Source organism: Oryzias melastigma, linkage group LG6 (genome assembly GCF_002922805.2).
Source record: "Oryzias melastigma strain HK-1 linkage group LG6, ASM292280v2, whole genome shotgun sequence".
NCBI classification, from domain to species: Eukaryota; Metazoa; Chordata; class Actinopteri; order Beloniformes; family Adrianichthyidae; genus Oryzias; species Oryzias melastigma.
In genome coordinates, this window is record NC_050517.1 from 7,294,483 (window position 1) to 7,309,793 (window position 15,311).

Genomic DNA, 15,311 nt, shown 5'->3' on the forward strand with positions numbered 1-15,311 from the left:
GTCATGTCTCACCTTCTGCTCAGGTTTGTCAGAATTTGCTGAGTTCTGAAGGAGAAAAACGTTCAGGAAACCTCCAGAAAGACTCAGAGGATTGGAAGAGTCTGTGTTCAAAAGTAGAGATGTAAAATAGTTTTAGATTGAGATGTTTTACAGTGAACGTCAACAGAAAGTTCTCTAGAAGAAGCATCTTACCACCAAACGTTTCTCTTGATTTTTATATATATATAAAAATAAAACGAAACAGGAAAACCTTTTCAGCGGACAGTTTCTTTGTAGTGAAACATTTTTACTGTCAGCTTTTATTTTGACAGAGTCCCACGCTTTTGATATCCATCTCACTTTTTCGGCATTTGTTGGGCTGTTGAAACTTCTTCATTTCATTGAGTTAAAAAAACCAAGAGAAACGTTGGTTCAGTAAGATTGTGAGCGTTCCTGCAGGAAAAGTCGGAGCAGATCTCTGGGAGGACTCTGGAGGCCCAACAGGAAGTGACCCGTGAAGGGTTTGTTCAGTAAAGGCCAGCAGAGAATTGTTTGCTTTGCGTCTCTTCAAGCTGGCGTGAAGCTGTGGCGAAAGCCTCCCTCCTGCTCCCATGACTCCTCAGCTGAGCACACTAATCCCATCAGGCATTGCTGGAGGAGAGAGCATGAAGTGATGACTGCAGTCAGGAGTTTGGTTGTTGCTGCTGGAGGTGTGTACCGGAGCAGAAGTGTGAGATCACAATGAAGTAGGCTGAGAACATTCAGGAGATTCCTGCTGTTCTTTTTCTGGTTTGATCACCGTTAATGTTTTTTTAATATAGCTACAAACATCACTCAGACTGGAACAACTCAGCAGATGCTGGAGGCTTTCTGACGCTCTTACAGTTCTTCAGTAAATCTGTATTTTTCTTTTCTATTCTTCAGGAACCTTCTGGAGAATAGGGATTGGTGGCGATCTGAGCTGAACATTTTTGGAGCCCATGGGTGAGACGGAGGATGAGCGCACGGCTCGGGCCAGCCAGCTCTTTGAGAACTTTGTCCAGGCATCCACCTGCAAAGGGACTCTGCAGGCCTTCAGCATCCTGTGCCGACAGCTGGAGCTGGACCCTCTGGACTGCAGCAACTTTTACAGCTCCCTGAAGGCTGCAGTCAGCTCCTGGAAGGTCAAAGCCCTGTGGGCCAAACTGGACAAACGGGCCCAGCAGAAGGTCTACAACCAGAACAAAGCCTGCCAAGGCACCAGGGTGAGAACGTCTACCAGATGAATGATGTCTTGTGGCACGCTGCAGTTCCCTCCAATAACTCTCCACATGTCAGTTCAAGCTTCTGTTCAGGGGATCGGGTAACTTGTCTGCTCTCCAGCCAAGTCATTTTTCTAGTTTGTAGCCCAACAAGAACTAAGCAGAATTCAGTCAAATATCACATTGCTGCTTCAAAATTCTCTTACTCTTAAGAAACAAATGTAATCTTACATTTCAGAATCAAAAATATTTTTGGCTGACTGAATTTTTTTAGGCCCTCTGCCCCAACAGGAAAACCCAACAACATATTAGTAAACAAAAACCACGTTCCCAACAAAACAAAACATCCTAACTCATCCTGTCCTACAGTTGAGCAAAAAGATAAGATAAGGTGTATATTTGCATAGACCACTTTTGTATTTGAGGATAAAAGTTGTTCATATTATCTTTGTAAGCATTTCTTGTTGGACCTGAAAGAAAAGAGTGGGATGTTAGAGATGGGAGATGAGATTAAAATACAGGCTTAGGAAGTAGGAGAGGGTAGAATTACAAAGCAACATGTTTCTGGAGGTTTATCTTCATCACTGTCAGGTGTAGATGTTGGTCTAAAGGGTGGGGCAATAGTACAACTACAACTGACATGCACACACTTGTGCATATAAACACTTGTGTAGCATTTATCATTCCGTCACGCATGCCATCTTCTCAAAGGTGAACTGACACCTGTGCTCAGGTGGGTGTTTGTATTGTACTGTGGTGAATAGGGCCGCTACAAATGATTATTTCAATAGTCGAATAATCACAAATTAATTTTTCCCAGATTAACGAATCGAAATTACTGGATGTAAAACACACATCTTAACCATTATTAGCTTTAAACTTGAAGTGCTTAAGCTAAATGCTAACTAAAATAACTAGATTTATAGGATTACCTGCGATTAAAACTAGTGTAAATGCTTAATATGAATGTGGCCACTGAAGATGCTAGTGCTGATAGCCAATGATGTTGAAATTCATAGCTGAAAACACTGAGGCTGATAGCTTGCAAAAATATTAGCTAAATGTCAAATTAGCCTGCAAGATTGGGGAAAATGTCTAATTTAACCAAAAGAGCTAGCATAAAGCTGAAATATTAGCTAATCTCCAAAACGGCACTAAAGACTGAAAGAAGCCAAAATAGCTAGCATGTAGCTGAAATATTAGCTAAACTCCAAAATATCCCAAAAAAATGGAAAAAAGGAGAAATTAGCCAAAATATTTAGCATGTAGCTGAAATATAAGCTAAACTCCAAAATAGCCTAAAAAAACCTTAGTAGATGCCAAAATAGTCCATAAAGCTAGCAGAATGTCAATATATAACAGCAGAAACAACAAAATAGCTCAAACCCCCAGCAGATGCCAAAACGGCTATGATATTAGCAGCAAAGAGATATTTCTGTGACATCCCTACTCACCCGGAGTAGCACTCCTGAGAATGTGTGTCAAAGAATATTGCAGACCCGGCATTAGAAAGCGCGGGCCGTAGTTTTGAAATAAATTTAAAAAATGAAGATTAATAGACTATTAAATTAGTCATTGACTATTTTAGTAGACGACATCGTTGTGGCTAATCGACCAATCATGGCAACCCTAGTGGTGAATGATGTAATATAAAAAGACCCCCCCCCCCATTACATGGCTCCACCCATCCTCCCATTCACACAGGGAAGTAGCTCTGTGCAGAAAAACACCCCAAAGCATAATACTTCCACCTCCGTGCTCAACAGTGAGATGGTGTTTTTGGGGTTATCGGCAACATTTCTCTTCCTCCAAACATGACTGGTTGAGTTGATGCCAAGGGCTTTATAAATCATGAAGGTGTTCAAACTTCAGGAGGGCCTGAACATGTGCCCTCCTAAGCCCTGAACGATGTTGAGGATCATGGATGCTTTAAACACGGAAGTGAGAAGGTTCAGACTTTGACAAATTCCTGTCTGGTCCAGGAGAGACGGATCTGCAGTACCACAGCTGTTAAACTGTGGAGGTTTTTCAGTTGTTTTCACAATGGTTCCAGAGAGAAGAGCAGGGGGGGGGGGGCTTTAATGTGTCCTGGAAAGGAAAATTGTTCCTTTCCACTAAAAAGCAGCTGATTGGCAGAAAAAAGAAGCTTTTGTTTTTGTAAGTGGGGGAATTGGTAACAGTACAAATGTTTGGTGTCCCTAAGTGGAGTCACAGGAGAAAAAAATACATAAACGATGAGATTTGTCAGCAGGCTTGTTAGTGGAGGTTAGCATCAGGCGTTCTGAAAGAATTCAAATCTTGAGGAAAAGATCAAACTTCCCAGAGGGAGGGGGGGAGCTTGGCCAAAAATAACAGCCAACCGGCTTCTCCAAATGTTTTTTCTTTTTATTTTGAGGAGAAACATGTTCTTGGAGAAGGTGGACCTAAGAAGCGGGTCTGGTTCTCAGACCAAAACGAGCACAGACTGGACCTGGAAACGGTTAAACATTTCCTGACCCAAAAACTCTCTGTAATCATTTAGGAACTTTGGGGAAAACTCAGATTGAGCTGTTTTTTATTCCCAATTTATTTTCGTTTCTAAGATAAACATGAGGTTTAATCTGCTTCTAACAGAACAAAACGATCACAGGTTTGGATTGGGCAAACAATCATACGTTTCCTGATTAGTAACCCTTCTTCTCTGTCAGGACGATTAAAGTAACTGAATAAATATCCCAGATTAGTAAACTTCCTTTCTTACACTTTTTTAAATCTGCTGCTGAGGTCCAGGGTCAATGTGGTTTGATAAAACCACATTTTGCTCTTGAGATTGCCTGAATCATCAGAATTCTAAACTTTTTTGAGCAAATCGATCATTATCTCCCTTCTTCTCACCTGTCCCAGAAAGGAAAACTGAATCCAGCTTCATTAAAGGAAGACTGTCACAAAGACAAACTCTTTCAGATTGAAGTTCACGTCACGTTAAAGATCCACTCCGATCATCTGGTGATCTCTAATAAAAGCTTCCTCAAATTCTTTAAATTATCATGATGCCGTTTTTAGCCAAGATTAAAATAATTTTCCTTTTCTACGACAGTTTCATCAGAAATTCACCTCCGAGTTGTTGGAGAGCTGTTGGTGAAGAGGTGTCCGCTCACACTTCCCATCATCCCTTGTTTACACTCTCTCCGGGTTGCTCACAGCCCTTCACAGCCCCAAGCTAACATTAGCTGTGCAACAAAAATGGCGAGCAAAACCGGAGCTATCCAGCTGTACGGTTCAGACGAGGAAAACAAAGACGTTCATGGTAGGGCCAGGTTGAAAAAATCGATTAATTAATCTCAATCTCAATCTATAATCGATCCATAAAAATGGACATCGATCCAAGACATAAAGCTAAAGTTGGCTCATTTTGTGCCAACACGTGATGGTATTTCCCATAGGACGGCTAATGCCAGCGTTTGGTCGATCTAAACATACATTGCAGACCAAATGAAGATCTTTATAAAGTCACAGACATGAATTTTTTTTTTTTAAACTCTTTTAAGGAAATATTTTTTAAGTAACCATTTGTGGTGTAAAACTTTTTTCTTTTGCTCATACTTTCTTCTTCTTCTGAAATAAGGCGTAATGCTATAGCTCGATCACCAACGAGATGTCTCACTAGAGATGACATGCTCGCTTGTTGTGTACGAAAAGTTGGACGCCATATTGGAATGGTGTAGATGTCTAGTTACTGTTGTGTTACAATCGCACAACAAATCTGAAAAAACAAGAATGTGACTTTCCACTTGTAAATTATTCCTGTCATCTGATAAAGGAGAACTTCTGGAAAACATTTTAACTAGATCTGAGTGAGTTCACTCTCAATAGTGAACATTTAGGCTGATTTTGTAGCCTTTTCAAAGTCAATGACATCTTTAGACTTCCCACTATTTCCACTTTTTCTGGCAGGACCACCGATCTATTTAATTTTATGGAGGATGATTGTGGTATTTGTGTGTGTGTTAGACCTCAGATCAGACCAGACCACCCGCTGGTAATTAGATTACTAAGTGGAGACAAATAAACCAAACAGGATTTCCTCAGTAGTGAAGAGTTCCTCACCGTGGACCGGGAAATGTGGTGTACGAAAGACCGCCTGCCCGTTGTTGCTTTGGTTCCCGAGTCATTCTGATAGAGGCCATTTATTTGCAGGTTGAAATATTGTTCATTTGTTGCACTTTGATCATCAAAAAAATAATTTCCAGGTCATGGTAATAATGTTTTTTTTCCTTTTTAAAATTGGAGCAAAATGAAGCATTTTATGGTCAGCTAAGCTGAGTCTCATTGTTTTAATACCACTCCAGTATGGCGTCACTTGGACGTATCCTGGACAATAGTGAAAAGCCTGCGTGTCATCTCTAGTGATATTAACCTCCCTAAAATATTGTTTCCTCACTCCAGCACAAGCCAGATTTCTACTTTCATCATTTTAGTATTTATTTTTCTACCCAACCATGGTGTGGCAATATATTGACTAGTGTTTGTGCGTGGAGGGAGGTGGGGGTTTATTCCTTGAATAATCTCTTGTTCTTTGTTTTTAAAACTTGATTATGTTTTATTTAAGCATCTTGAGTGAAATAGATTTTTTTGGAAAAGTGCTATACAAATAGTTTGATTTGATATTGCGATCGCCACCTAGTGGCCAAACTGAAACACCCTCCAGGAGAAGCAGAACAATTGTTGGAGCTTCTCTGTTTAGAATGCAAATAACACTGTATGCTATTAATCTCATTATAATTTCACCAATACATTTTACAGTATATGAACTGCATAAGATTAATAAGAAAGTCTTCAAAACATGTATATAGATTATTAATGTATTTCTAAACAAATGTGTAAACTCAAATTTAATTAAGTGGATCCAAAAATTTGAATCGAAGTGATCTATGGTTGAATCTGGAAATTATTGGTAAAACCCAGACTTAGTACATTGGTTTACTTGTTTATGCATCAGAATGGAGCAGAGCGGGGAGACTGTTGTCCACAGAGTGCAGCTCCTAACTGCATTTTTTGTCTGTTCCAGATTCAAAATGATTTGAATGAAGAAATGCAGTTTTAAGCTTAATTTTCCGCATCATGAGAAAAATGCTGCAAGAACATTTTAAAAAGACGATTTCCATTGGAGTGGACCTTTAAAGCTGGTTTCTCCTCCTCAGTGTCTCATCATTGGGGGGGGTCCCTGCGGCCTGCGGACAGCCATCGAGTTGGCCCTGCTGGGCTGCAAAGTGGTGGTCATGGAGAAAAGAGACACCTTCTCCAGGAACAACGTCCTCCACCTCTGGCCCTACACCATCCATGACCTCAAGAGCCTCGGGGCCAAAAAGTTTTACGGCAAATTCTGCGCGGGGTCTCTGGACCACATCAGTGAGTGTGGCGTTTTGTGTTCAGTGGAAATCAGGCTTCTTTCTTCTCCGCTGAAAGTCTAGAAAGACATTTGATTGTGTGACTCCTTCCTGCTGGTTTTTCTTCCTGTGGTGTGACTTTTAGGAGTTTTTGTGCGATAACGGTCGTTCAAAAATCAGCAGTTTGCTAGAAACAAGTCTCAGATGGATGTGCTATGACATCTGCAATGAGGAAAGATAACGCTGGCAGTTTTCATACTAGGTTTGTTTGCGTGTTCTGCAGGCATCCGCCAGCTGCAGCTGATGCTGCTCAAAGTCAGCCTGATCCTGGGAGTGGAGATCCACGTCAACGTGGAGTTCGTTAAGCTGCTGGAGCCACCAGAGGAGCAGAATGAGGACGGTAAGATCTGTTCTGTCCCGGTTATCTGGAGCCTCAGGTGTTGGAGTACCAGGCCCGTGTGGCATTATCTGCCTGTGACTGTCGCTGACGTGCAGCGGCTTGCATTTCTCAGCTAAATATGGAAAGTGTCAAATGCTGAAATGATGAGAAATGTTCCAGGAGACAGAGGGAGACCTCTAATAATAGATGGTGCTCCAGGCTGGCCTCTCCGATTCTCCCCAACATCGTGAAGACTTTCTCATCTCCCATTTTCTGCTTCCTCAGGTCCAGGGTGGCGAGCTGAGGTTCGGCCCGAAAACCATCCTGTGTCCAACTTTGACTTTGACGTGGTGATTGGAGCCGACGGACGCAAGAACACTCTAGATGGTGAGAAGTGATCCGAGGTAGAGGAGCTCCCGACTCAGTTTCTGCTGGAAATGAGGAGAAGAGTCGGTGAAGTCTGGAGCTTTTCCTCTTTCAGCTTCAGGGTGTGTTCAGGGTCTGTGGGAATTCTTCACGATCAGAATTTGCAAACACACCCATTTTATATGCTCAGGTTGTTTATAAAACGCTGATTTTCTTTGACAATGAAAAACAGCAGAGTCCCTTTTTTAACATTTCATGTACATTTTCAGCTGTGTAATTGTTTTTATGCTGCATGTTCTCAGTATGTTTTCATCAGTTTTTGTAGCAGAACAGAAAATCGATTCAGAAAAACCTCAAAAACAGCGATAAAGTGTGTTTAGAAGCTCCAGAGCCAGTGAAGGTTTTGGTGAGCCTCTCCGGGGGAAATGTGTCTCTGCAATCATGGGAAGGATGTTCTGATCTGATTACATGATCAGTAATCTGGCCCGATCACGTACTGAGATCAGATGTTTTATCCCAATTCGTGATCAGATGTTTATTTCATTCTCATTATTTTTGTTAAGCATATTATTACAGAAAAATGTTATAGAAGTCTGCATATCATGAACAGATCAGGAGATTTTAATGTTGTAAAGAGCAGCAGAATACAACAGTGTTTAGACCAGGAGAAGCACAAAAACTGTTCAGTCACGTTTGAGAGATTTTCACAGATTCAGACATCCAGGCTGAAAAATTATTTTAATAAACCTTTAAAACTGGCAGCAAGTGTTTCTTGTGTTTATTCTTAATGTAAACAATAAGAAAGACATAAAAAAAATCAAGATTTTGTTGCTATGAGAACGGTGTCTCTCTGCTGCCAACAGACGCCAGTGAGACAGCTGCTAAGGGATCGTCTGCAAAGTGCAAGCTCTGGGAAAAGTTGATCAAATTAAATAAAGGGATCCTAAAAGAATAAATGGTTCAAAAGGGCTATTTATGAAAACATCAAAATTATGCCTCAGCAACAACTTTGGAAGAAAGTCTTTTTAATTATGATTTTTTTAATAGTTATAAATCACATCTGATCAAAAATAGTTCTGAAGATCATAACGCTTCAGTCATAGGACTAATTATTACCTATTTGTTCCAGTTGACAGATGTACAATCTCTTTCTTGATTGTTACTTCACAGAAGTGCTCTGTTTAAGGGTTAAATGATAAAAGGAGGTAAATAAAATCAAAACAGGAAAAAAACCTGGATCTGTTTATTAAATGTGTTCATTTTCAATGTGTAGTATCAGATCAGGACTCTGTATCAGCAGATTCTCTAAACAAAATAAATCTGACCGGCCAAAAAACACCTGATCATGACATCTCCTAGTGGGAGGAGCTAGGATGGGAGGTGCTAGTGGGAGGGAGGAGCTTTCTCTGCATTTGATCAACCATTGACTGTATAATAAATCTGGACTGAGTGAGTGTGACGTCACCCATAGAAAACGTCTTACCTCTGTTTCAAGCCAATTGAAGCCAATTCAGTTTCCATTTTTGCACATTACGGACTCCGCCATATTGGAACCAGACGACAGTGATCGGCCTGGATCAATGTTTCTATGGCAACTAGTACTGTCTCCAATCATGAGCTAGCTTGTTCAAAGTCTCCACCACTTCCACTGAAAGCAGCTCAGGAGAACCTGTCATTCAAACATCTGAGGTGGGACCAGCAGGGACTACATGCTTTTATTGAGGCTTCTGATTGGTCAGTTTATAACTTGAATAACTTTTGATAAAATATATAAAAAAATAAGATTATCAAGAACAAGAATGTTTATTCTGACAAATAGAATCACTGATCAATCGGTGTTTGTTTCTCTAAAGAAGACAATGGGCTTCTTGGAACCAGCAGGTACTTCCTGTTTGGAACGTGAGAGGGGAGGGGTCACTCAAATCATATAGAGTCAATAGTCAGAACTGGATTTACCTCCATACATCTGTGATCATTTTTTCTTATTAAACCACGTTTCTTGTTCAGTTCTGCTTGGCTATACAAATTCATGACGTGCTTCTCTTTGCTCTTGAGTTTACCTCGTGTTTTTGTTTTCAGGTTTCCGCCGCAAAGAGTTTCGAGGGAAGTTGGCCATCGCCATTACAGCCAATTTTGTCAACAGGAACACCACAGCAGAGGCCAAAGTGGAGGAAATCAGCGGTGTGGCCTTCATCTTCAATCAGAAGTTCTTCCTGGACCTGAAAGAGGAGACAGGTTAGAGGCGCTGATGTCAGAGCGCTGGATTTTCAAATCTGCGGCAATCTGATCAACAGTTGTTTTCATGTTTTCAGGAATCGACCTGGAGAATATTGTTTACTACAAAGACAACACCCACTACTTTGTAATGACAGCCAAGAAGCAGAGCCTGCTGGACAAAGGCGTCATCCTAAACGTGAGTCTGTCCTTTAAACCAGTCCCCACCGGCTTTAGTCGGATGTCCCCGTACGGGGTTTAACCAGTACGGGTGCTGTGGGTTTGTGGGGTCATAAAGAGGAGCGGCCTTATCTTAACCCATAAAGACCCAGACCCATGTTTTCCAAAAAAAAAAAAAATATGGAATACACCACAAATCAAGGAGACCACATAATGCATTTCTGATGTTTTTCTGTGACACTGATGTCACCATGGGTTCTCTTGGGTTCAGACAGGGGTCGGAAACCTTTAACCGTAAAAGAGCCGTTTTGGGCTCATTTTCTACTGATCAAAACCTAGAAGGAGCCACATAGTCTTACTTTAGCCTTTTAGAAATTTGGATTTGCATTCATGACCTTTTTTTTTAAAATAATAAATAAAAATAGTCTTTTTGGTGCAAAAATATAAAAAGAACCTAACATCTCTCAAAATCTCAAACTTAATTTCAAAATAAAAGTTGCTCTGTCCCAAACAGGATCCTCTCAGTGCAGCTCTGGACAGCTATTAGCCAGTGTTGTGCAGCATGAGATAATATGTGCTTTTAAACTCATAGAAGATCAAACTTTGCTTGGGAACAGAACTGTTATCATTACTGGAGCTGCAGATCATGAAGTCAGACTTCTGAAACTTACATGGTTTAACAAATCACAAAATTCAACTGTAATACCTGTAGGGGGCAGCAAACAGAGTTTTGACTATTTTCCTGAATTAAAAATTTTTATTTGAATTTATCAAAAATTGGGCAATGACCAACAGACAGCACATTTAAAGCCCCATTTATAGAGTTTAACAGCCAAAAAAAGGTTAATTTAGGGTTTGGTTACCCTTTAAACAGCACTAACGGGTCACTCCTGCAGAGTTCAGGGAAGTTAAGAAAATTACAAATTTGTATGTCTCTCCTGCATCTAATTTGCATCTAATTTAAGTTATTTACACACCCTGCATGTGACTTGCGTTGAAGAATTTGAAAACGCGTGTTCTTGACCGTGTCTTTAGTTCATGGTGTTCACACTAGACAAGCAGGGAGGGGCTTCTTCTTCTTTCCTACTGTTTACTTGTACATGTCAGCTATTTGGAATAGACTTGGTTTGAAATATCTAAGCGGTGCAAATGAAAGAGCATTTTGATGTTAGCTTTGATTATTTTATCAAGAACTCTGAGAAACCAATGATTGAATGTATTGATCACAGTCAATAAACATTGGAGAATTAGCTAAAAGAGTCTTTGGTGAACTGGAAGGAGAAAGAATCAGGATTTTGGAGGAAGTTCTGTCCATGAAGATCTTCACTTCCTCGTCCAGCTGACATCCGGATCAGAACCATACGGCTGGACATTACCCAGATTGATGGATGTTTTTATGTAGCAGTGGTGAAGATTTATGCTTGCGAGTACGGCTTTAACGAGAATCCGAGTGCTCGGATACTTGCTATCTGCCCCCAAAAATAAAGTATGAATATTCACGTCGTCCAAGATCACTGATTCGCAATCTTTATAAATATTGTAGAGTGTAGTAAAATATTATCTGGGGACGATGCATGTTTTTGCTCTAAAACACAGAATAATGTTGGATTTCAAGTTTATGAACTAAAACAACACCGAAAGAGCCAAACATCATATTAAAAAGTAAGAATTAGTAAATCACTGAGTTTGATTTGTGAATCAAATCAGATCGCCTCCTAAACAACGATCCACAGCTCTACTAGTGAGACACAGAGCCATCATAATCAGATCAGGGGCGGAGCTGCTCAGCTCCAAAAGCCACGCCCCCTCAGAGGAGATTTTGGAAACAGAGGCTTAAACATGGGACTGGTTAAAAACTTCATAATCATAATTAAAGCACTACTGGGAACGTTTTTTTTAAATAAATAATTCTCATGGGGGCTTGAGGCTCAAGTTGGTTATGGCACAGCAGTGAAAGGCTGAAGAGCAGAAAGAGCCAGCTGTGAAACGGCTTCACGTCGGCTCAGTAACGAGCACACACAGGTGCAAACCCCCCGGCCCAGAGCCCCCTCTCAGCTTACATTGCTCTGTGGTGCTGAGTGAAGAGTGAGCCGGGTCGGCCTCATGGCTTTCCTGGACGTTGTGATTTCAGGTTTTAGTTGAAGCGAAGACGTTTTTCTGGTTCTGCTCAGATCCATTCCATGAGGGACCAGCAGGACCTCTGCTTCCTCACGGGGATCGCTGCTTAATGACCTGCTTGTTAAACCCTTCTGAAGTGGCTTCATTTTCCCTCTGACCGCAGGACTTCATAGAGACGGAGCGGCTGCTGGGAGCCGACAATGTCAGCCAGGAAGCGCTGTGCTCCTACGCCCGGGAAGCTGCCGACTTTGCCACCAACTATGAGCTCCCGTCTTTGGACTTCGCCATCAACCACTACAGGCAGCCTGACGTGGCCATGTTTGACTTCACCTGCATGTACGCCTCGGAGAACGCCGCCTTGATCCGGGAGAAGCACGGCCACCAGCTGCTGGTGGCGCTGGTGGGGGACAGCCTCCTGGAGGTGGGACGGGTTGCTTTCACGTGTGTGTGTGGTTGTGTGTGTGTTGACTCTGTTCTGTGCTCACAGCCCTTCTGGCCCCTGGGAACGGGCTGTGCTCGGGGGTTCCTGGCTGCCTTCGATGCTGCGTGGATGGTGAGGGGGTGGGCGCACGGCAAGAGTCCTCTGGAGATCCTGGCAGAGAGGCAAGTGTATTTCTGCTCCTGCTCTGGCATGGGGGCTCCAACCCCCACAAACTATAAGCTTCCTGCTCCACTCCATTCTGATGCATCACTTGGAAATGAACGTCTGTGTTTTCCTCATCTGAGCTGGAATCTGGATCTGAACTCTGATGTTGCTCTCCATTCTGTTGCATCGCTAATGTTAGGTCGGGGGTGTGAGGAGCTGTAAGCTAGCTGGAGAGTGTAAACTGAGAGCTCCCAGCTCGAACCTCAATTCATTCCCTACAGCTTCTCCTTAGCCCTACATTTAACCCTCCAAGTGGAGAGATATGGAAAAATAGTGTCTTAAATTAGACTTTACTACCTCTCCATGACATAATTAGTCATCCACGTTAGCACGTAGCTGCCAGTGCTCAGAAATGACAGAACATTAGTTTTATAACTTTAAAAAGTCATTGATCAAATATAAAGCTAATTTCTGTGATTCAGAGCACACCAACATGAAGAAATGCATTTCTCCTCAACGTCACAAGTGCAACGCAAATCACCCCACCAGTGGAGGGATACACAGTCTTAAACCTCTACAGCTCTGCCTTTAAAAAACAAGTTGGGGCACCACTAAAGCTCCAGATACCACCACAGTTCAAGAGAGTCTGGCCATAGAGAAAAAACATGGTGCTCAAAAATCAATAGCTGAAAGTCCCTCCCTCCTGCTGGAGCCGGCCGCAAAAGAACATCATGGCGCCCAAAATCATTAGCCAGATCCTTGACCGAAACCCCCCGTTTTAAGCTTTCGACCTTTTTTCTCAAAGTAATCACAATTAAAAGATGACTAGGAATACTTTGAAAATAGATCTTAAGAGGATCAGAGAGGGGCTAAAGTGCTTTAAAAAAGACACAATTCAAAGTTATGCAAAGTAGTGCATTTCTGTGACGTCTGTCTGCTTTTTAAGTCTTAATATTGTTTTATTTTGACATTTTAGCTGCATATTACATCCTGACTCTGTGGGATCTTAACCCTTCTTCTGATACGTTATCTTTATGTGTTCAGATCAGTTCCTGTCATCTAAAATCCTTTTCTGTCTTCTCCAGGGAAAGCATTTACCGCCTGCTGCCTCAGACCACCACGGAGAACATCAGTAAAAACTTTGAGCTGTACTCCATAGACCCGTCAACGCGGTATCCCAACCTGAACTCCAGCTGCGTGCGCCCTCAGCAGGTCAGAGCGCTCACCACGTTTCCTGTTCAGATCAGACTGAGATCAGTCATGTCACTGTGGATCTGTTTCATCATCTGACTCAGTGTTTGATCCAAAAGCCTCTGTGGATGAGAAACCTGCAGCTCGACGCACATTTCAACTTGACTGTCAGTCACTGTTGTAGCATCAGATCTCCAGTTTCATGGTGAAGATGCTGAAATAGATGGCTGGAATTGCTGAAGCTGACAGCCAGCTGGAATATTATCTTAATGCCAAATTAGCCTAAAAACTAAAAAAAAAAATCTTAGGTTAGCCAAACAACTAGCATTTAGCTGAAAAAAATAGCTAAACCTCAAAATATCCTAAAAAACAGACAAATCCTAAATTAGCCGAAACACTTAGCATGTAAACATTACCCTAACTGCAAAACAGCCTCAAAAACGTTTTTATAAAAGTTTAAATAAGCAAAAACAGCTAGCATGTAGCTGAAAAAATAGCTAAACTACAAAATAGCCTAAAGTCTTAATAAATCTTATTAAATGCCAAAACAGTCCAAAAAGCAAGCACAATGCCAATTTTTAAAACTTTAAAACTTTTTAACATAACTTTGAATATAAAGGCAGGAATATTTTTCCAGAATAAATCAACTGTATTTTTTTTTTTTTTCAAAATATACAAGTTAGAAATGAGAACAAGATAATATTGGGCCATTAATAACAACAAAATAAAATGATCTGAATGGGCCGGATAGAATTACTGTGACATATGAGGTCTAGACTCGTGTGAAAAGGACAGAATCGGATTCCAGACAATTCCATGATCCAGACTTTGTGGGAACCAGTCCGGACGGTCCCTTTCTGTTCCATCATGGCTGCACAGTTGGGGTCCATGAAGAGCCAGTTTAGTGAGGAAGAACTGGACTGAGTCCTGACCTCAAACCAACAGAAGAGTGAACCAGAGTTGAGACTGAGAGACGGAGCTTCTGAGAATTCCTATGATCCCCTCGGAACCTGTGGAAAGACTTCCAGAAGAGATGAAGCTGTTTTAGCTGCAATTGGGATCCAAAGAAAGTATGGAAAATGATGGGATTTCAGTCCACACATGCGTAAAGAAAATGCTTTGACTCAACGTCTCCTTCACAGGAATTTAAGCAGCAGCTTTCTGACCATCCTGATAAAAACTCATTCACACACTGTACTGTTTACATCCTGTTTTCAGCTTTCAACTGAAAACTCTGGCATTAGCCTATCAATCACTTACATGGACTTTATTTTACAAACAAGATTCCGTTTTTTTTTTTTCGTTTTTTTTTTGAAGAAACTCGTCATTGTTTTTTTCCCTAATACTTTCTGACATTTTGGGTCAAATAATGATCAAACTCCATCATCAATTTTTCAGCGTTACAAACTCTTAAACTTCTGTTCCTGTCTTCCTCCTGCAGGTCCGGCACCTGTACATTGGCGATCACCATGACAACGATCGGCTGGAAAAAGGAGTGTCGGCTCGGAGATCTGTCAACCTGTCCAGAAAAGGTGAGTCTGCTGATCTGCACTCCCAGCACTGAAACCATAGGAAGCAGATGGGAAGGGGGGCGGTGTGTGTGCCTCTGTTTGAGGAACCCACACTGATGGACCGTCAGGTCTCGTGCTTCACTGCTGCCTCATGAAGGAGCTTCTGTTGTGGTCGAATGG

At 41.6% G+C, this 15,311-nt stretch overlaps 1 protein-coding gene across 3 annotated transcripts in view; it reads left to right on the plus strand.

Moving 5' to 3' along the window:
• mical2b (microtubule associated monooxygenase, calponin and LIM domain containing 2b) overlaps positions 1–15,311 on the plus strand; it is a 62,834-nt gene that overhangs the window by 12,231 nt on the left and 35,292 nt on the right. For all 3 annotated transcript variants that reach the window (XM_024264212.2, XM_024264215.2, XM_024264217.2), the window contains exons 2-11: positions 904–1,223; positions 6,401–6,608; positions 6,870–6,986; positions 7,251–7,352; positions 9,411–9,566; positions 9,644–9,744; positions 12,007–12,264; positions 12,331–12,446; positions 13,515–13,641; positions 15,062–15,152. In XM_024264212.2, the coding sequence (XP_024119980.1) occupies positions 960–1,223; positions 6,401–6,608; positions 6,870–6,986; positions 7,251–7,352; positions 9,411–9,566; positions 9,644–9,744; positions 12,007–12,264; positions 12,331–12,446; positions 13,515–13,641; positions 15,062–15,152 (1,540 nt within the window). In that variant the 5' untranslated portion in view covers positions 904–959. The remainder of the gene's footprint in view (positions 1–903; positions 1,224–6,400; positions 6,609–6,869; positions 6,987–7,250; positions 7,353–9,410; positions 9,567–9,643; positions 9,745–12,006; positions 12,265–12,330; positions 12,447–13,514; positions 13,642–15,061; positions 15,153–15,311) is intronic.